This window comes from Otolemur garnettii, unplaced genomic scaffold (genome assembly GCF_000181295.1).
Source record: "Otolemur garnettii isolate 467f Iridium unplaced genomic scaffold, OtoGar3 scaffold00068, whole genome shotgun sequence".
NCBI lineage: Eukaryota > Metazoa > Chordata > Mammalia > Primates > Galagidae > Otolemur > Otolemur garnettii.
The window spans coordinates 2311737-2333876 of NW_003852463.1; the positions used below are offsets into that span (position 1 = coordinate 2311737).

Sequence of the window (22140 nt, forward strand, 5' to 3'; positions counted from 1 at the left end):
AAAAAAAAAATAAATAAATGGCAAAAATAAATAAATAAAGCTTATCTTAAAAAAATAAATAAATAAAAATAAAAGGCCAAGTTTTCAAAAAAAAAGAAAGTGTGTTCTTGGAGCACAGGAGACACTGTAAGGGTGGATATTTGTTGTTATATATTGATCAAAACCCATAGAAGGTTTTTACATATACATTAAATTAGTTAATCCTTACAACATTCCTGTGCTGACAAAGTAGCAGTAGTACTAATATCTCCTGTTGAGTGCTTATGTATACTAACCTCAGAGGATAGATGATTACAATTATAGATGATGAGACAGAGTCAGAAAAGAAAGAGTTAAAATTTGAACTCATTTCTTTTTTGTGTGTGATAAAATATAGGTAACATATGTACATGGAATGTACAACACAAAGAATGAACCAAGCATAATGTAAAGCATGAACTTTGGTTGATAATTATGTGTCAAAGTTGGTTCCTTAAATGTAACAAATGGACCACACTGGTAATGGAATGTTTATGATAGGGAGGGCTGTGTGGGGTAAGAGAAAGAACTTGTAGGAACTCCCTGTCCTTTTGGCTCAGTTTTTCATTGTGAACCTGAAATTTCTCTAAGAACTAAAGTGTATGAAAAAACTGCTCTAACAACTGAAGTCTGTGAATAGCCAGGCAGATCAGTGGAACAGAATACAAAGTCCAGAAATAAGCCGTATACATAAAAGAAGCAATAAAAACCATCCTTTATATATATATGTCCAAATATATATATGATATATATATATTTGAGAAATATTTCTAAGCACCTAAATAGTTGTTCACTTGGAGCTGGATAAACAGTAAACAGTGGTGAACAAAATAAATGTGGTCTCTGCTTTCTGGGAGTTTAGTCTGATTAGGAGACCAACATAAAACATAAATAAATACATGGAAATGAGTTTATTTTCTTCCTTTTGATCACTCTGGAAAAAAGGTTGTAATATACCTTTTATGTTCCAGGAAACTGGAAACTTTCCTTTGAATCTTATTGTAAGCATCACAGGGCTTGGATATATAATATATATTGAATATATAATATAGAATTTTAAATACACACTTGCTCTTTCTTATTTTACTTAATCTGACAGAGTTTTGAAAAGAATCTTACTCCAGAAGAATGCTTTTCCCCTTTGGATCTTTTAAACAAAATCCAAGAACAAAATGAAGAACTTGGACTGATAATTGATTTAACATACACTCAACGCTATTATAAACCAGAGGTAAATGGAACCCTTAATTGAAAAGAACTTTCTTTATTCTGATACTAAAATAATTTATAGTAATTTACTAATAATTCGGCAATTATGATCTGTACTAATGTGAATGCTGGCCTTATTTCATGGGTAATAAGTTTAAAAGAGAACCAAAAAGTTTCCTTTTAATTGCTGTTTCAAAATGAAGTTGAAGGCTCGGTGCCTGTGGCTCAGTGGCTAGGGCATCAGCCACATACACTGGAGCTGGTGGGTTCAAACCTAGTCCAGGCCTGCCAAACAACAATGACAACTATAACAAAAAAATAGCCAGGCATTGTGGCAGGCACCGGTGGTCCCAACTCGGGAGGCTGAGGGAAGAGAATCACTTAAGCCCAAAAGTTTGAGGTTGCTGTGAGCTGTGACGCCTACCAAGGGTGACACAGTAAGACTCTGTCTCAAAAAAAAAAAAAAAAAAATGAAGTCGAAGATGTGAATTGAACTATAATACAGTAGAGCCTCCATCGCTGACCACCTCCCTTCTTTGACCACCTCCTTAAGTTAACCTGATTTTCATAGACCAGACATGTACCACATGTACGTATCTGCACAGTAGGTCTAGTTCCTTATGTTGATATAATATGTAACTTTTATTCCGTAATGCCTTTTAATATCAAATAATCTAGTCAGTGTTCAAATTTGTAGTTATCTCCTAAATGACCTATAAAATTGTCACTTTGCAATTGGTTGTTAGGTCTCTTAAGTCCGATTATATCTATAGGTTCCCCTCTATGTTTCACTTTTTTTTCCCCTTGAATTTTATGTTTTGAAGAAACTGGAAAAGGCTGGGCATGGTGGCTCATGGGAGGCCAAGGCGAGTGAATTGCCTGAGCTCATGGGCTCCAGACCAGCCTGAGCCAGAGTGAGACATCATCTCTAAAAATAGCCAGGTGTTGTGGCGAGTGCCTGTATTCCCAGCTACTGAGGAGGCTGAGGGAAGAGAATTGTTTGAGCACAGGAGTTTGAGGTTACTGTGAGCTATGACGCCACAGCACTCTACCAAGGGTGACAAAGTGGGGCTCTGTCTCAAAAAAAAAGGCTGGGCGCAGTGGCTCACACCTACAATCCTAGCACTCCGGCAGGCTGAGGTGGGTGGATTGCTTGAGCTCACAAGTTTGAGACCAGCCTGAGCAAAAGTGAGACCTAAAAATAGAAAAACTGAGGCAGTTTTGCTTTGAGTCCAAATTGGAGATTGCTGTGAGCTATGATGCCACAGCACTATACCCAGGGCAACAGTGAGGTGTATTTCTATAAAGTTTTCCCTCATGAACTATTTGGCTGACCGGTTATGCAAGCATTATTCTTTTCTTTTACTTTACATTTTTCAAAATGATTTGGTTGAGTCCAGGCACGGTGGCTCACGCCTGTAATCCTAGCACTCTGGGAGGCCTAGGCAGGTAGATTGCCTGAGCTCATGGGTTCAGGACCAGCCTGAACAAGAGTGAGACCTCGTCTCTAAAAAATAGCCGGGCATTGTGGTGGGCGCCTGTAGTCTCAGCTACTTGGGAGGCTGAGGCAAGAGAATCACTTGAGCCCAAGAGTTTGAGGATGCTATGAGCTATGACGCTGCAGCACTATATCAAGGGTAACTAAGTGAGACTGTCTCAAAAAAAAAAAAAAAGAAAAAAAAATGATTTGGTTCACTATATCCTCCAGGTAAATGAGATTTAATTTAACTTATTTCTTTTTTGTACATTATGAATTCATTGCAGTTGTTATTCTCATTGAGGCACAAATTGAGGCCCTATCTTTGGACAACTGGAGATTTTTTATCTGTTTCATGAATTCTTTTGACACAACCCTAGTAAACTTTGATCACTTTTTGGCTATTTATATGAAAAGTTCCAGGGTTATCTTGTATGTTTCCTGCCTCACCTTGAGCTCAGCCATTCTTCCAAAGAGCTTTGGTTCCTTTTAGTGATAATGGTAGTTAGAGGTTGTAATCTGAGTGCTAGAGGTTTTCATTGCTACTAGACTGATGTTTCTAGGCTTTTTTTGGTAGACAATGCTGGGGAATATCACTGTAGTGTAAAATGCATTATGGGTTCATGCTGATACTTGCTATTTAAACTCAGATTTTAAGGATTTTCACTCAACCTCTTCTGTATCTACTTTCCTCTCTCCCCAAGAACACCAGTCCTCAACAGTGCCTAGAATTCCCTCAGTCTCACAAATCAAACCAAGTTCTGACTCTGTTCTACTCTTCTACTTAAAACATAGTTGCTTTATGAAGGTACTGGTCCTTGAAATGTCAAATATTGCTAGAACTATTTATATCATTTTTATTTATACATGCATTTGTTCACATGGAATTTGCATTCAGTTTAGTATTCCTATTGATTATCTGTTCTGTAGTTTTATTGAAAATCAAGTGATACTTCTTGGTTGAAGCAGCTTTGGAAAAAATGGCTCTTTTATTAGAATTGCTGACATACTAAATTTATTATAATCTCTAGCTCCTCCAATTAATCTTTAATTCTTTCTCTACAAATGAAATAATATACATTTTTCATGGTTTTGCTTTATAGGATTTGCCAGAAACTATTCCTTACTTAAAAATTTTTACAGTTGGGCATCAGGTGCCTGATGATGACACTATTTTTAAATTCAAATGTGCTGTTAATGGGTTTTTGAAGGAAAATAAAGATAATGGTGAGTTTTTGGTTTTTTTTTTCTTATCTGAACTTTGGTGTATATTTTAAATGGGATTGTGACATTGATATTTTTAACTGTTCTGACCTTAGGCCTATTGTATTTGATGTTAAGGTGAAAATGTCATATGGTGCTAACAGGGTATGGTTTTTCTTTTGTTGGTCACAAATCATTTAATTTACTTTGGAAAGTAATTTTAGTGAGAAATATAAACTGAACTAGCTCACACATCTCTTTTTAAAAAATTTGAATGGAGGCTGGGTAAATTGGCTCACCAAGCACTCTGTAATCCTAGCACTCTGGGGAGTGCCAAAGTGGGTGGATCCCTAGAGCTCAGGAGTTCAAGGCCAGCCTGAGCAAGAGTGAGATCCCATCTCTACTAAAAATAGAAGAATTAGCTAGGGTTTCCTGGTGAGTATCTATATCCCAGCTACTTGGGAGACTGAGGCAGGAGGATCACTTGAACCCAGGAGTTTAAGGTTGCTGTGAACTAGGCGGATGCCACCATACTCTAGGCTGGGCAACAGAATAAGACTTGGTCTCAAAAAAGAAAGAGATACATTTGAATGGAAAAAATATAAAATAAAATTAAAATATTCTTTTTGCTTTATGTATTGGTTAAGAGATAAGAATTGGAAGAAATGGTTAAAAATCTCAGGATCTTAGAGCTATGTAAAAGACACAACAAAAGGCAAAGGTTGGGAGTTAGACCCCTAGAAGCAAAAGAAAAAAGAGTGAACCATGGGAATTGACTCTTTTTGATAAGTATTTAAGATATTTCTGCTGTTTGTCTACTTTGAGTACAGGTGAGGAAGGAAACTATGACTTCTTACTCTTCAGACAGGAAGAACTTAAGTCAGAAACTGGTCCTTTCTTGTTCCTGCTTTTAGATGTACCTTACTCTGTTGAAAATAGATCTTAATAGCTTCTGAATTTTAAGGATCTGGTTGTCTTTTCCTGGCATCTGCCTATCAGAAAGAACATGATATTTGTTATATTTTAAGACTGAAGAAGCTTTTCTCTTTGAAAAGCCACTGACACCCAGGACAAAGCCACAGGACAAAGCTTTCATTTTGCCTGCTTTCTAAATTTAGCTTGAGGAGTGCATACTTTATTTCTTAACTCTGACAGATAGTGAATATTCCCTTTAAAAAAAAATATCAGGGAGTAATGGAGAAAGAACAGAGATAGGGGTGAGAAGATAGAGGATGAAGACGAGAAACTACATCAGTGGGTTTGAAGATAAATTTTAAAACTGTAACTTGTTCAGTCACTTAATGTAGGCATTTGCTTTTACTTATGTTAATCCTTGTTCACAGATCTGCCCCTATACTTTAACTTTAAACTTGAGGAGTTTAGTTTTTGCCTGTGATAAAAACATCTACAGAGGAAGGAAGTCATATTTGCATAAGGTATAGTCACAGATATATTACCTTTTTTTTTTTTTTTTTTTTTTGCTGTTTTTGGCCGGGACCGGGTTTGAACCCACCACCTCCAGTATATGGGGCCGGCGCCCTACTCCTTGGAGCCATAGGCACTGCCCAGAAATATTATCTCTTAAGGTGTGAGGGTACAGCCGCACTGACTTACTTGGCCTACCTATAGGCTTACTCAGCTGCTTTCAGGCTCTCTTGTATGAAATGGTTATACAGTGTTTCATCTATTCTGTAAGGGCTGGGAGGTCCTTAAGAGTATGTGAGAACAAATTTTAAAATCTTAACTGTTTACATATTACACCAAGTGTAGTCAGTTGGATAGTCTGAACCACATGTGAGTCCTGTGCTGACTGTGTCTTGTGGTGTTTGCTACGATGGCAGTCTTGGGACCTTGTTCAGGATCAGTTTTGGCTACCTCTGCTATTAGCCCTTCTCACAAATACCAGGCTTACTGATAAAAGAGAAGGACTCTATATTCTCCAATCCCTAGAACTGGTAGAGACTCAGAAAATAAATTGATTCAGTAAACACTGAGATCCTTTTAGCTTTACTGTTAGGGCATAGGAAGGAATGCAGAGGTGAATAATCCTCTTTGTTCTTCAGAAACTCACAGTTATCTAAGAAAATAAACGTGCAGTACATGTGGCTTAGGATATGAGTTAATTGTAGACAAAAAAGACTGTGTTAATTATAATAAAGGAATAAAGTACAGTGAGAATATTCGAAGAGGCTCAGCACCCATAGCACAGTGGTTACAGTGCCAGCCACATACACCGAGGCTGGCCTGGTTGGGGCCAGCTAAAACAATGACAACTGCAACAAAAAAATAGCTGGGCATTGTGGCGGGTACCTGTAGTCCCAGCTACTTGGGAAGCTGAGGCAAGATAATTGCTTAAGCCCAAGAATTTGAGGTTGCTATGAGCTGTGACGCCACAGCCCTCTACTGAGGGTGACATAGACTCTGTCTCAAAAAAAAAAAAAAAAAAGAATATTACAATAGAGGTTGAGGAAAGCCTGACTGAGGAGACTGCATTTGAGCTAGGCTAGAGGGAAGAGGATTTTACCAGAAGGAGGGAAGGACAGTCTAATATTGGGAACTAAGTACAAAAGGCACAGGGCTTGAAGTCATGGAAAGGCACCCTCCTGTGTGACTTAGAAGGTAGGGTGAAAGGAATGGAGACCATATGTTCTTTTTCAACAAATATATAACCTACTGTGTTAAAGGCACTGTTATAGAAAGTGATGGTAGAACAGTCTTTGCCTTTATATACTTTATATTCTGGTGGGGGAGAGATACATAAGCAAATAAATATACTGAATGTAGATGCTGATAAGTGCTTTGGAGAGAAACAAACAGGATGAAAGGGTGAGGGAAGAGGTGGGTGATCAGGGAAGGCCTTGCTAATAAGATGTCGTTTGAGGCTAGGCATGGTAATTCATACCTGTAATATTAGCACTTTGGGAGGCTGTAATGGGAGGGTTGGTTGAGGCCAAGAGTTTGAGACCAGCCTGAGCAAGGATGAACCCATCTCTACAAAAAATAGGAAATTTAGCCAGATGAGTTGGTGCGAGCTTATAGTTCAGCTACTCGGGAGGCTGAGGCAGGAGGATCACTTGATCGCAGGAGTTTGAGGTTTAGTGAGCTGTGGTAGTGTACTCTCCTCAGTAACAGAGTGAGACTCTGTCCTAAGAACCCACCCTTCCCCCCCAAACAGATGTCATTTAAGGAGACCTTAAAGGAAGTGAGGAAGCAAGCTGTTGTGTATCTGGGATAGGAGTATTCTAAGGCAGAGGGAACAGGAGGTTGCAGAATCCCTGAAGCACAATTGTGCTTGGTACTTTGAAGGAGTCTTAAGGAGGCCACTATGGGTGGAGTGAAGTGAGTGAGGGTCAGAGCAGTAGAAAATGGGATCCGGGAGGTTGGAGGTGGGCAGGAGGGAAATAGTTGATATTGTTCTTAGAAATCATAGTTAAGATCATTGTAGACTTACACTGCAGTTGGAAAGACAGATTGATACCCATTTATAAAGGGTTCTTTATGCCATGCCAAGAAACTTAAAGATTTTTTAAATTTTAGGTTAACCTGAGGGTTATAGTGTTTGAGCTTGAGTTACAGTAATTAGGGTACGGTGTTTGCGCTTGATAGATAAGGTCCCTGTTGTAGTCATGAAGTTTGAATATTTTTAAGGAAAAGAGCAACCAAGCCAAACTTATGTTTTAGAAAGATAATATCTTTGACAACAGAGCTAGACCCTGTCTAAAATTTACAAAAGAAAATCTTGCTGGGCAAGATTGGCTCATGCCTGTAATCCAGTACTCTGTAAGGTCAAGTGCTCAAGGGGGGAGCCCTTGAGTTCAGAGTTCTAGATCAATCTGATCAAGGGCAAGACCCTGTCTCTCCTAAAAATGGAAAAAGTAACCAGGCGTTGTGGCAGGCACCAGTTGTCCCAGCTTCTTGGGAGGCTGAGACAGGAGGCTTGCTTGTACCCAGGAGTTTGAGGTTGCTATGAGCTAGGCTGAGGCCATGATACTCTAGCATGGTACAACCCATTGACTGTCTCAAAAAAAAAAAAAAAAAAAAAACGGAAAGAGGGAGGGAGGGAGGGAATATCTTCATATCGAGGAGCAACTGCGATAGAAGAGATCGAATCAGGGAAGTGACTTTGGTGTGATTGATACAGGCAACACCTAGTCACAGACATAGATTTTGCAAAGAAAAACTACACATTGTTGTTTTTTATTCCTCATATATATATATTTTTAAAATGATGGACTAAGAAATGTGATAGCATAATGGGAAGAATCTTAGACTTGATTCTAGTCTTTGTTCTGTTTGCCTGCTGTGTTACTTTGGTTTACATCTTTAAGTCTTACCTTTCCATTATAAAATATGAAAAGTGCTGTTTACCTGAGTACTTCACAGGGCACATATAGACCCGTGGCAGGTGAGGAGCCCCAGGGTAGAGAAGGAATGGAAGGAAGCACTTTGGAACTCACGAGTACTACAGAGACTGTTCTTTTTAGTGTTCCGTATCAAAAGTGAAGGCATTCCATTCATTTTATGAAGAAACAAATTTCATTCTTCTCATAGCCTGTTGTCATTTTCACTCCATTAAATCAATTAATGATGGGTAGTGTATGTTAAGACAAATGGGTTTGTCACAATGCAGTTTTAGCTCTTAGTACCTCATTAGGACTTCTGCAGTTTACATCATTCATTCGGAACCAGAACAAGGTAAAGTTTACCAGAGACATTGAGTTTGGCTTTCTGTTAAGTGGTTTTTTTATAGCATATTCCAAGAAAAAAACCACACTTCTCTTTGGAGTTATTCCTTTTTGTAGTAATGTTGTAGTAACTTTTTAGTGTTACTCTTCAGAAAAATATAGAACCTATTTTTAATATATATACATTAGTTATTTAACTCTGTATTTCCTGTTTTATAGACAAGCTTATTGGTGTCCACTGTACTCATGGTTTAAACAGGACTGGCTACCTAATCTGTAGGTAAGTTGCCAACCTCAGAGGCAGACCATTTTTAGGCTGTTTTTGTCTATTTGTAGTGGTAATGTAAGCTTGTTGCAAAAAGTACAGTTGGTATAGAAATGTATGAAGTAGAAAGCTGCCATGCCTTCAAACCAGAGATGACCACCATTAATAATTTAGAACATATTTTTCAAACTTTAAAAAATACAGATAGAAGCATGTATTTGTAATTTAATGGTTAGTGTGTGATGGACATCTTTCTATGAAAGTACTTGGAAACTTCATTCTTTCTAAAGGTTGCATAGTTTCTTTGCATATTGATGAACATTAAAGTCAGAAGTTTTTGATATTATAAAACATTGAAATAGTGAACATTTCTTTATGAACACCTTTAAATACATATGTCATTGTCCTGGAGATAATTTCACTCAAAGTGAAAATTCTGAATGAAATAGTATTCTCCTTATTCCTTTTATGGATGTTGCCACACTGTACCAATTTATATTTGTTCATTCAGAAAATATTTATTGAGTATTGAAAATATTTATATGCATAGGCCCTGTGCTGTGTGCTAGCAAAGAGACTTCACCCACCCCTTGTGAATTCTAATAACAGTGTAGGGAGGGAATAGATATTAGAGCATCACACACGTGTATGTAGAATCACAAATCTGACAAGTGCTAAGGAAGAGAGGGACATGGTTTAATGAGCAAATATAATAGGGAAGATTTGACCTCATCAAGAATGTGACAGGTTTCTGTGGGGAGATTTGAGCAAATGTCTGAAATATGAGTAAGTATTAACCATTGTGGAGAGAATTCTGAACATAAGGAACAGCAGCAACCCTGTAACAGGAAAACATGGACTGTGTTGGAGGAACTGGCCAGCAATGCTAGCCCTGGGGGAAGTATGGCATTAAAATGGAGCTGGAAGTAGGGGCAGGAGCTAGATCATGCAGAGCTGTGTTTAAGGTTTTAGTTTTAAGAACACTAGAAAAATGGACTTTTTTTATTGGGGGTCAGCATAGGAAACATATGCTGACATATCAAATTTGCATTTTTAGCCTATCATTTTCCTACTGAGTGGAGAACACACTGTAGAGAGAAAGAGATAGAAGGAAGGAAACTAGTCAGGAGATGTTTGTAGGAATTGAGGCCTAATGGTGGATTGTACCAGGATGTGGTCATTTTGGCAGAATGTTATGGGCGTATTCTGGAGACATTTAGGTAATATCATTGTCAAGTGTTGGTGGTGGGTTCAAGGTGAGCGTAAGGAAGAAGTGGCTGATGGTGTTGGTGACTGACCCACAGTTGGTTACACAGTATTTTTTAGATGTAATGTTAATATTTTTCCCAATTTTCTTCTGGTTGTTGGTTTCTGATAAATACTTTGTCGTATTAAGGACATCTTCTTCTGTTTTTAGTTTATAAAGCATTTTGGTTAAAAATGACTTGAATTTTATCAAATACCTTTAATATCCAGCAGTTGGTCCTGTACTTGCTTTCCTTTTCTTTATCTGTTAAGTTATATTAATGTAAATAATTATATTAATAGATTTTCTAAAGTTGGGTCATCCTTCCATTCTTGAAATAAAGTCTTTTTGTGGTCATAGTATATGATTCTTTAGTAATTGTTGGATTAGATGTGCTGTTTTCTTAGGATTTTTGTGTCTACATTTGTAAGTGAAATTGGACCTTTTTGGAAAAAACTTGATTTTTTTCTTTTTGAACATATAAATGACCCAAATTATGTTGTTTTGTTAGATATTTGATTGATGTAGAAGGCATGAGGCCAGATGATGCAATTGAATGTAAGTATGAGGGTTGTCACTATTTTTTATTTTTTACAAAAGTTAAAGGTGGAAATGTAGATGAATTTCTCAAATTTTGGAAAAAAAAGTTTGTAATTTGTTTTCATATACAATAGTCTTACCAAAAGATTATAAAGAGATATATATGGAAGTAGTCCAATGTAAGAGACTGAATAATTTAGTCAGTGAATTTCAGCTTTGATTTTCTTTCTCTGGGAAAGATGTGCTTTTTTGTACAGTTATTTCTAACAGTTCATCTACTCCTCAGTATTCAATAGGTGCCGGGGACACTGCTTAGAAAGACAGAACTACATTGAAGACCTTCAGAATGGTCCTATCAGAAAGTAAGTCTCATATTTATATGTGAGATTGTGGTTTGGAGATCTCTCTTTTTAAATTTTTTTTTTTTTTTTTTTGAGACAGAGTCTTACTTTGTTGCTCTTGGTAGAGTGCTGTGGCATCATAGCTCACAGCAGCCTCAAACTCTTGGGCTCAAGTGATCCTCATGCTCAGCCTCCTGTGTAGCTGGGACTATTGGCACCTGCTACAATGCCAGAGTATTTTTTTAGAGATGGGGTCTTGCTCTGGTTCAGGTTGGTCTCAAACTCCTGAGCTCAAGCAATCCACCCTTGGCCTCGGCCTCCCAGAATGCTAGGATTATAGGTGTGAGCCATCATGCCCGGTCTCTTTTTAAAAATAATTTTAATTTATAATTATTATGGTTATGTAACAGTAGTATATATTTAAAGGGTACCTGTGATGTTTTGATACAAACCTACAGTGTATATTAATCAAATAAGGGTAATTGGGATGTCTGCCACCTCCAGCATTTATCATTTCTTTGTTTTAGGACACTCCATTCCACCTTTTAGTTATTTTAAAGTATACCATAACTGACTATAAACTATAGGCACTTTGTTGTGCTATCAAATATTATTGATTCCACCTATCTAACTCTATTTTTGTATGCATTAACCATCTCCTCTTCATCCCTACTACCTTTCCCAGCCTCTGGTAACATCATTGTATTCTCTGTCTCCATGAGATCAATTATTTTAATGTATAGCTCTCTCATATGAGTGAGAATATCTCAGATTTGTCTTTTTGTGTGTTGGCTTATTTCACTTAACATAATATTCTCCAGTGTCATCCATGTTGCTGCAAATGATAGGATTTCATTCTATTTTTGTGGTTGAATAATATTCTGTTGTGTATATACACATTTTCTATATCCAGTCAGACACTTACGTTGATTCCCAATCTTGGCTATTATCAATATGGCTGCAATAAACATGGGAACACAGATAATACTTTTGTTATACTAATTTCCTTTTTTGTTTGTTTGTTTGTTGAGAAAGAGTCTCATTCTCTTGCCCTGGGTAGAGTGCTATGGTGTCATAGCTCATAGCAACCTCATACTCGTGGGCTCAAGAGAACCTCTTGCCTCAGTCTCCCAAGTAGCCGGGACTATAGGTGCCCACTACAACGCCTGGCTAGTTTTTCTATTCTTTTTTTCTTTAAGACAGAGTCTCACTATATCATTCTTGGTAGAGTGCTGTGGCATCACAGCTCACAGCAACCTCAAACTCTTGGGCTTAAGCGATTCTCTTGCCTCAGCCTCCTGAGTAGCTGGAACTACAGGCACTCGCCACAAGGCCCAACTTTTTTTTTTTTTTGAAACAGAGCCTCAAGCTGTTGCTCTGGATAAAGTCCTGTGTCATCATAGCTCACAGCAACCTCCAACTCCTGGGCTCAAGCGATTCTCCTGCCTCCACCTTCCAAGTAGCTGGGACTACAGGTGCTGCCACAATGCCCAGCTATTTTTTTGGTTGCAGCCGTAATTGTTGTTTGGCGGACCCAGGCTGAATTTGAACCCACCAGCTCAGGTGTATATGGCTGGCGCCTTAGCCGCTTGAGCCACAGGCGCCAAGCCCCAACTATTTTTTTGGTTGCAGTTGTCATTGTTGTTTCGCAGGCCTGGGCCAGGCTTGGACCCACTACCTTTGGTGTATGTGGCCGGCGCTCTAGTAGGCACTGAGCTAGGTTTTCTATTTTTAGTAGAGGTGGAGTCTCACTCTTGTTCAGGCAGGTCTCAAACTCACCTCAGCCTCCCAGAGTGCTAGGATTATAGGCGTGAGCTAGTATGCCCAGCCTCTTTCTTTTAGATATATACCTAGCAGTGGGATTTCTGGGTCATATGGTAGTTCTGTTTTTGAGGAGCTTTGCCTGTCTTTTTGATAAAAGCCATTTTAGGACAGTGCCTGTGGCTCAGTGAGTAGGGCACCGGCCCATATACCAAGGGTGGTGGGTTCGATCCTGGCTCTGGCCAAACTGCAACAAAAAAATAGCTGGGCATTGTGGTGGGCATGTAGTCCCAGCTACTCAGGAGACTGAGGCAAGAGAATCACCTAAGCCCAAGAGTTGGAGGTTGCTGTGAGCTATGACACCACAGCACCCTCCCGAGGACGACAAAGTGAGACTCTGTCTCTAAAAAAAAAACCATTTTTATTCTCTGGTGACTGATGATGTTGAGCATTTTTTAATATACCTTTGGCTATTTGTATGTCTTTAATTAAATTTTTTTGTGTATGTCTTCTTTTGAGAAATATCTATTCAGATCTTTTGCCCATTTTTAATCAGGTTATATGATTTTTTCCTATTGAATTGTTTGAGCTTCTTATTTGTCCAAGTTATTAATACCTTATCAGATGAGTATTTTCTCTCATTCTGTGGGTTCTCTCTTAATTTTGTTGATTGCTTCCTTTCCTTTGCAGAAAGTTTTTAGCTTGTTGTCATCATAGGAAGATCTCTTTTCATATAAATTATTTTTTATTTTTTGTTTTTCAAAAAGCTAAATTTATTCCATTTAAATGGCAATCCTTTATTCTACGATTATGTTCTTCCTGCTTTTAGAGGTGCTAAAATATATTTTCTCTTACATAATGATGCTAATAGCATATGGTAGTTTGGGTTTTTTTTTTTCTGTTTTTGTTTTAATGTCCTTAGCTGGCAAAAATAAAAGCCAGAAGTGCTTAAATGTCCCAATTAAAAACAACTTTTTTTACAAATTTAATGGTACTTGAAACCAGAGCCTGGGAACTATAGCTTAGGTAAAAGCCGACCTTCTGTGTTATATATGTCACAGTACTGAATTCTTTCATGGTGATTTCCCTATACAAATTATGTAGCGGGTAAAACTCTTAATTTATATTAAACCAGTGTAAATAGGACCTTAATTTCAAGCAGCAAAGAAATACATTTTCATTTGCCGCCATGGCTGTATTCTTTTTATGCAATTTAAGTTGCATTTATTCATTCTTCTGGTAATCGGTGTATTTGCTAGGAAAAGCTAAACCAATAGTAATGGGAGAAGGAAGAGATTTTTACTTTCACATGCCAAAATATGTCAGTAAATTCACTGCTAAATTTTGAAACCGGTAATACTGTATGGAAATATTCTTTTTGAGGAGTCGGAATTCCAGTGTGTACAGGTCAAGTGGATTTCAAGGCTCAGCACATCTCAAGGAACCAGTCCACACAATGAATAAATCTGTTAGACAAGGCCCTAGGTCTAACCTACATCGGACCCAAGGTTACCCAACTCCTTCTCAGCATTTCCACACCCGGACCCCAAATTTTCAACAGTCATTCAGGTACCTCTCTGTGCTTTCTTATCTAGAATTGAAATAGAAATTAATATTCTAAATGAGTAAGAATACATTATGATAACAGCGAGGAATTGATGTTTGTTGCTGATCATTTTCAGCCAGGAGATAGTCTGCATAGTCCGCATTTTGTATTTGGGACTAGAAAATTTAGTACAGGATGGGGAATATGTGACTTTTCAGAAGCATTGGGAAAAGACTTAGAAATTTTCATTGATTTTTAAAGTTAGTTGAAGCCAAGGATTTTTTTTTTTTTTTTTTTTTTTTTTTTTGAGACATAGAGACTCAAGCTGTCATCCTGGGTAGAGTGCTGTGGCGTCACAGCTCATAGCAACCTCAAACTCTTGGGCTTAAGTGATTTTATTGCCTCAGCCTCCCAAGTAGCTGGGACTACAGGCGCCTGCCACAAGGCTGGGCTATTTTTTATTGTTGTTGTAGTTGTCATTGTTGTTTGGCGGGCCCAGGCTGGATTCGAACCCACCAGCTCCTGTGTATGTGGCTGGCGCCCTAGCTGCTTGAGCTATAGGCGCAGAGCTGAAGCCAAGGATTTGATGTCGCTTCCAAAAAGGACCTTGCATTCTTAGGCTACATTGATTATGGTATAGTTTTCAGAATAAAGAACATAACTGTTTAAAGAGTAAATATAACTTACAAGAAAAATAATAAGATCCTAGTAGAAATAGGGAGCAGTGGCTCACATCTATAATCCTAGCATTTTGTGAGGCTGAGGTAGGAGATTGTTTGAAACCAGAAGTTTGAGACCAGTCTGAGCAAGAGTGAGACCCTGTTTCTATAAAACATAGAAAAATGAGCTGGGCATCATGGTGCACATCTATAGTCCCAGCTGCTTGCAAGGCTAAGATAGGAGGTTTGAGCCCAGGAGTTTGAGCTTGCAGTGAGCTATGATCTCGCCATAGCACTTCAGCCTGGGTAACAGAGTGAGACTTTACCTCACCAAACAAAAAAGAAGAAAAAAATCTTAATAGAAATTTGAGCAGATAAATCACAAAAGTAATTTTCACTTAGAAAATGAGAAAAACCTTAGTATAGTTAAACTAGTGTGTTAGTCACTGGGTTCTCCAAAATGACAAAACCAATAGGATGGATGGATGAGAGGGACTTTTTTTTTTTTTAGAGGAATTAGCTCTTACATTTATGGAGGTTGAGAAGTTTCTTAATAGGCCGTTTGTAAGTTGGAGAATAAGTTATGCCAGTAGTGTGGCTCAGTCTAGTCAGAAAGGCTCAAAATCAAAGAAGCCAGTGGTGTAACTCTCAATCCAAGGCTTGAGAATCTGCGAAGGGTGCAGGACCACTGATACAAGTCTTGTCTTACAAAGCCAGAGTACCTGGAGTTCTGATGTTCAAGGGTAAGAGAGCAAGGGTGTTTCAACTCCAGGAGAGAAAGCAATTTGCCTTTTCTCTGCCATTTTGTTTTCTTGAGGCCCCCAGCCAATTGGATGGTGCCTGCCCACATTGAGGGTAGATCTTTCCCGCTCAGTCAACCTATGACACAGCAGTCTTCTCCAAAAACACCCTCACAGACACACCCAGAAATAATGCTTTACCAGCTATGTCAGTATCCCTCTATCTAGTCAAGTTGACACTGAATATTAACCATCACAAATAACCAGACATTATTTTTTGTCTATTAATTTAGCAATAGTTTTCTATTATTGGAGACAGAATCTTACTCTGTCATCATGGTTAGAGTGCTGTGGCATCATAGCTCACAGCAGCCTCAAACTCCTAGGGTTTGAGTGATCCTCATGCCTCAGCCTCCCCAGTAGCTGAAACTACAGGCACCTCCCCCATGACACCTGGCTAATTTTTCTATTTTTAGTAGAGATGGGGTCTCACCATTGTTTAGGCTGCTCTCAAACTCCTGAGTTCAAGGGATTCTTCTGCCTGGGCCTCTCAGAGTGTTAGAATTATAGGTGTGAGCCACTGTGCCTGGCCACAACAGTTTTTTTGTTTGTTTTTTTATTTTTTGGAGACAGTGTCTCACTCTCTCACTTAGGCTAGAGAGCAGCGGCATCATCATAGCTCAACAAAACCTGAAACTCCTGGGCTCAAGTGATCTTGCTTCAGCCTAACCCAAGTAGCTGGGACTATAGGTATGCACCACTATGCCTGGCTAATTTTCTATTTTAAGTAGAGACAGGGTCTCTTTTGCTCAAGCTGGTTTCAAACTCCTGCCCTCAAGCAGTCCTCTCACCTTGGCATCCCAAAGTGCTAGGATTACAGTCATGAGCCACTATACCCCGCATTTAGCAACAGCTTTTGATGAGTGGTTGCTACACTGGACCTTTATTTGCATCTTGGTGCTGTATTCACCCACTGTATGATCTTGGGTAAGATACTTAGCTTCTCTAAATTTCCTTTTTCTCATCAGTCAAATGAAGATTTTAATAATACATACTGTATAAGGGTGGTTGTTGATCATGACCATGAGTTAAGCATTTTAGCACATTGTAGATAACTTTCAAAAAGATGTTTGCATTTTTTTGTTTGTTTTTTTTGTGACAGAGCCTCAAGCTATTGCCCTGGGTAGAGTACTGTGGCATCACAGCTCACAGCAATCTCCAACTCCTAGGCTCAAGCAATTCTCCTGCCTCTGCCTCCCAAGTAGCTGGGACTACAGGCACCCGCCACAGCGCCTGGCTATTTTTTGGTTGCAGCCGTCATTGTTGTTTGGCGGGCCCGGGCTGGATTCGAATCCGCCAGCTCAGGTGTATGTGGCTGGTGCCTTAGCCGCTTGAGCCATAGGTGCCGAGCTGATGCTTGCATTTTTAAAAGATATCAACATTTCAAAAGGACGTTACTAGTGGCACCTGAAAATCAGTATAACCCTTTTGAAAAATAATTGTAATAGCCATAATAATGCTGATACCTGGTAATCCTTGAGACTAAGGACTATTTCAAAATATGGAAAAAGCTATATTTGTTTAGTCATTCAGCCCATTTCTCAAACTCCCTACTGTGTGTCAGGCACTGGGGTAGGTGCTCAGGATTTAGTAGTATTTGTTCTGAGATGTTAATCACAGAATTATTTGTGGTAGTGGAAAAACTAGTAGCTGCTTGTATTTATAATAATGGGGAATGTAGCTAAGTGATTATTGTATCCATACTTTACCATTTTATAAAGCCATTGAAAGTGTGCTCTTTTCTGATAACTAAAAATTATAGGCTGTGATTCAACAGTCAAAAAATGGTGCTGGGAGGGAAAGACCAAAAGGAAATACTAACCAGTTAAATTAGATTAAGTGGGCTTTAGAGCTTTGGGGAAGGGGATATATTTTCTTATTTTTTTAAAGGTTAGAATGATAAAAGAAAGGCACAAAGTTAGGTAAGAAGTTACAGAGTCATCTCTGTCCCATTGAGTGACAGTTGCCGCTGGTAGAGTCCCAGAGCAAAGATGCCAAAGAAGTCAAAGGGTCTTTTCTCGGCACCAGCTACCAAATCCTAGCCCCACTGCCTCAGGGAGGACCTGTGAGGGATGTATTTTCTTTTCTCAGATTTCCAAATTTTCTTTTGTATAATCATGTTACATTTCCTGAGCTTGCTTTTGAAACAAAGAAATTTAAATCCTCATTTTCCGATTTTGCTCTGTGTAGCATGGTTAAAGTTTTTCAACACTTATAATTAATTTATTCATAAAGTAGAAGCAGCTTCCTGTTGATACTAAATAGCCTATTCTGTTTTAAGTCAACCCTGCCAGACTTGGCGAGTGAAAACATTTGTTCAGAAATAGCGCGGGTATCCATTTTTTCTTTATAGAGAAAGGTGAAAAGCCTTTTGGGAACCTGTGTGCTAGAATATTGCACAGGGTGTCCTAAAAGTCGCCATATACAGACAATAGGAAATTGTAGCTAAATGTATCTTTACAAAATATTCATTACAAAACCTTACAAAATATACTTCTGTGTGTAGCAGCTTTTTGTATGCCTTGTATATAACTGAAATGTATTGGCTTGATTTACCTTCATAACAGCCCATGAAGATGGTAGGTATTATTAGCTCCATTTTATAATGGCACTAAGAGAACTAAGAGATATAAAGATTAAGTAATTTATCTGCTAAGGTCACACAGGTAGGAAATAATAGAACCAGAATATCTATGTATTATTTTATAAAGTTTATATATGTTTAATTAATCCTAGTGATGTTTTATTACTTCTTGTTTTGCTTTCAGGAGATTTCCACAGAATCAGAATGTTTACCAGAGAGGCCATATCCCTCCTCCTGGTCCCCCAGGAGAGGACTATTCACAAAGGAGATACTCTTGGAATGCGAATTCAAATGCCCATCAAGCATCTCAGAATAAAAGGTGGTATTCTGACAGCTATAGCAGACCATCCAATCCAACCTATTGGGGATGGACCAAGTGATACAAACCTGTTCTAGAAATGTACCTGGAGACCAGAGCTGGACTGAAGACATCTAGAGTGACTTTTAATTAAATCAGGTCAAATGACGTTTTTTTTATTGTTCCCTTTGTGTTCAAGTTTAAGGAAAAATAATATTGATAGTTACCTCTGTGTTAATAAGTTTGTAGTAATTACAGCAAAGGAAAAAACTGTCTTTCCAATCTTAAAATTTTTCTAAAGGCAAATATTTTAGAACTCATAAAGTGTTAAGAACTTCCCCTGCAAATTATTTTTAAAAAATACTATCTGGTTTTTCTATGTATTTCCTTTTGATAAGATCTGTGATATATGTGTGTGTATGTTCAGAAATGTTTATAGTGTTTTTGTCATGTTTTATTATTTACCTGGTCATGAAGGGTATCTTTATTTTTCCTAACTGTTCACAATTTCTAATAAAATTTACATAGGAGATAAAACCTAGTCACTATCTGTAATTTTAATTGTGATTAGATATTTTTTTTCTTTGGTAGTCAGTTGGGGATTTGACCAACATCCTTTCACTGAATTGCCAGATAAACCATCTCACATAGGAATGGACAAACATATTAATTATCCTGATGGATAATTGTCATTGGCTGGGTAGAACTATTCAGAAAACTTAAACTTTTATAGATTATAAGGATTGCTTGATGAATAGAGTAAGATATGACCATTTAAAGCCTTGGTTATCTGGGAAGACTGGTTGTGTCATTGCTCCCCTGTTGACTGTAATTTCCTGGGATCTTTCTCCATTTGCCTCTCAAGTGGGTTGGTGGCTTACCTTGACTTTTTCTAAGTTGTCTCTTCTGTTGCTATACTGCTAGAACACACAGATGACTCTCTAGGGAGTCCTAGTTGCACAGGAAGCCAGAAACTGTTGGTTGCTTGATGAAATATGTACTCATCTTGACACATAATAAGCTTCAGTAAAATATTTGATATATACTTGGGCAAGTTCTTTTTTTTTGAAACAGAGTATCACTGTGTCGCCCTTGGTAGAGTGCCGTGGCATCACAGCTCACAGCAACCTCAAACTCTTGGGCGTAAGTGATTCTCTTGCCTCAGCCTCCCAAGTAGCTGGGACTACAGGTGCTTGCCACAATGCCCAGCTATATTTTTTCGGTAGTTGTCATTGTTGTTTAGCTGGCCCAGGCCAGGTTCAAACCCACCAGCCCTTGGTGTATGTGGCTGGCGCCCTAACCACCAAGCTATAGGTGCTGAGCCAAGTTATTTTTTTTCTTATTTTTTTCCTTTTTTGAGACATGGTCTGTTACCTGGGATACAATGTAATGGCATCATAATAGCTCACTGAAACCTCCAACTCCTGAACTTATGCAAGCTTCCTGCCTCAGACTCCCCAATAGCTTAGACTACAGGTGTGTGCCACCACACTTGGCTAATTCTTTTATTTTTTGTAGAGATGGCGTCTTGCTTAGGTTGGTTTTGAACTCCTGACCTCAAATGATCCTCCAGCCTGGGCCTCCCAGAGTACTAGGATTATAGGCGTGAGCCCTCACACTTGGCCCAGCTTTATTTTTTAAAGCATCTGACTTTGAAGATTTGTGTCATAGAGTATCTGATACTGCACAGGATAGTTTTCTTTCTTATGTATGAACAACATCTGGACCTTGACTGGCCCCCGGTTAAAAATTTTGCAGTTGGCTCGGCACCTGTAGCACAGTGGTTACAGTGCCGGCCACATGTATGAAAGCTGGCAGGTTCCAACCTGGCCTGGGCCAGCTAAACAACAATGACAACTTCAGCAAAAAATAGCCAGGCATTGTGGTGGGTGCCTGTAGTCCCAGCTACTTGGGAGGCTGAGGCAAGAGAATCTTTTAAGCCCAAGAGTCTGAGGTTGCTGTGAGCTGTGACAGCACAGCACTCTAAACATAGTGAGACTTTGTCTCAAAAAAAAAAAAATCTTGCAGTCAGTGGCTCGCACCTGTAATCCTAGCCTTCTGTGAGGCCAAGGTGGGAGGATTCCTTGAGCTCAGGAGTTCAAGACCAGCCTGAGCAATAGCAAGACCATGTATCTATTAAAAATAGAAAAATTAGCTGGGGCTCTGTGGTAGGTCCCTGTAGTCCCAGCTACTTTCGAGACTGACACTGGAGGATCTCTTGAACCCAGGAGTTTGAAGTTGCCGTGAGCTATGATGCCATGATACTCTACCCAGGGCAGCAGAGTGAGACTCTATCTTAAAAAAAAAAAAAAAAAGAAAAAGAAAACGCATAAACCACTAGAATGTTATTTACATCTAAGGTAACAATTTTACCAAGAATTATAGGGTTTCTTTTGGGGGGTTATTTTCACATTATACGAGAATAGTTTTCAGAGTTTTGGTATCTTGCATAGCCCTGTTTCTTCAGATAACACTTCCAAGGTTAGATTCATTTAAATACTGTGGTAACAGTCATGTGTATTCATCCAAGTCTACATATGGCAGAGCAGAGCAAAGCTGATATTCTTAGGAAAGTCCTCATTTAATACCTTACCACATCAGCTCTTTTGAACCAATTTTCTCATGCATAATGATAGCTCTCCCCCTGCAGTTGTAGGTAATGAGATCATTTTTACATCTGAGATGATTTTTTTAAAATAATAAAATGCACTCCTTTTAATTGTACAGTTCTATGAATTTCAACAAATGCATAGTTTTGTAACCACCATCACAATCAAAATATAGTCCAGTTCCACCATTCCCAAATTCCCTCTAGGGATTTTGCAGCCATCCATCCCCACCAACTCCTGACTCTGACAACTGCTGATCTGTTTCTGTTCCCTATAGTTTTGCCTTTTCTAGAATGTTAAGAAATGGTAAGTGGACTCAAGAATATGTAGACTTTGAACATGGCTTTTTTCATTAACATAATGCTTTTGCAATTCATCTGTATCAGTGGATAGATCAACAGTTCATTCTCTTGTTGCGGAGTTAGTATTCCATGGAAATGCTACAATTTGTTTATCCACCTACCAGTTGAAGGGATATTATGGTTGTTTATAGTTGCTGAGTTTTGAAAAAAGCTGCCATAAACATTTGCATAGGGGTGCTTGTGTGAAGTGTTTTTATTTCCCTTCAAGGATTGCTGCTATGGGTAAGTGTATGTTTAATTTTGTAAGGAACTGCCAAACTTTTCCAAAATCTCTACGCTGTTTTGCATCCCCATGAACAAGGTACAAGTTCCAGTTGTTCATATCTTCACCAGCACTCATTGTGAGTTGTATTAATTTACCTATTCCAATTAAAAGATGTAGTGTTGTCATTTAAAAAAAATTTTGTACTTTAGTATATACAAAGTATCTCATTTTTAAAAGTGTTTAAGATATAATTAACAGGCTCGGCGCCTATAGCTCAACCGGCTAAGGCGCCAGCCACGTACACCTAAGGTGGTGGGTTCGAATCCCCAGCC

The 22140-nt window shown here is 38.5% G+C and overlaps 1 protein-coding gene across 1 annotated transcript in view; it reads left to right on the forward strand.

Moving 5' to 3' along the window:
- DUSP11 (dual specificity phosphatase 11) overlaps positions 1-19167 on the forward strand; it is a 24487-nt gene extending 5320 nt beyond the window's left edge. Inside the window, exons 3-9 of the mRNA XM_003793398.3 lie at positions 1118-1249; positions 3808-3931; positions 8812-8872; positions 10615-10661; positions 10930-11005; positions 14129-14314; positions 18519-19167. Of these exons, the coding sequence (XP_003793446.1) occupies positions 1118-1249; positions 3808-3931; positions 8812-8872; positions 10615-10661; positions 10930-11005; positions 14129-14314; positions 18519-18714 (822 nt within the window). The 3' untranslated portion in view covers positions 18715-19167. The remainder of the gene's footprint in view (positions 1-1117; positions 1250-3807; positions 3932-8811; positions 8873-10614; positions 10662-10929; positions 11006-14128; positions 14315-18518) is intronic.
- Positions 19168-22140: the final 2973 nt, after the last annotated feature.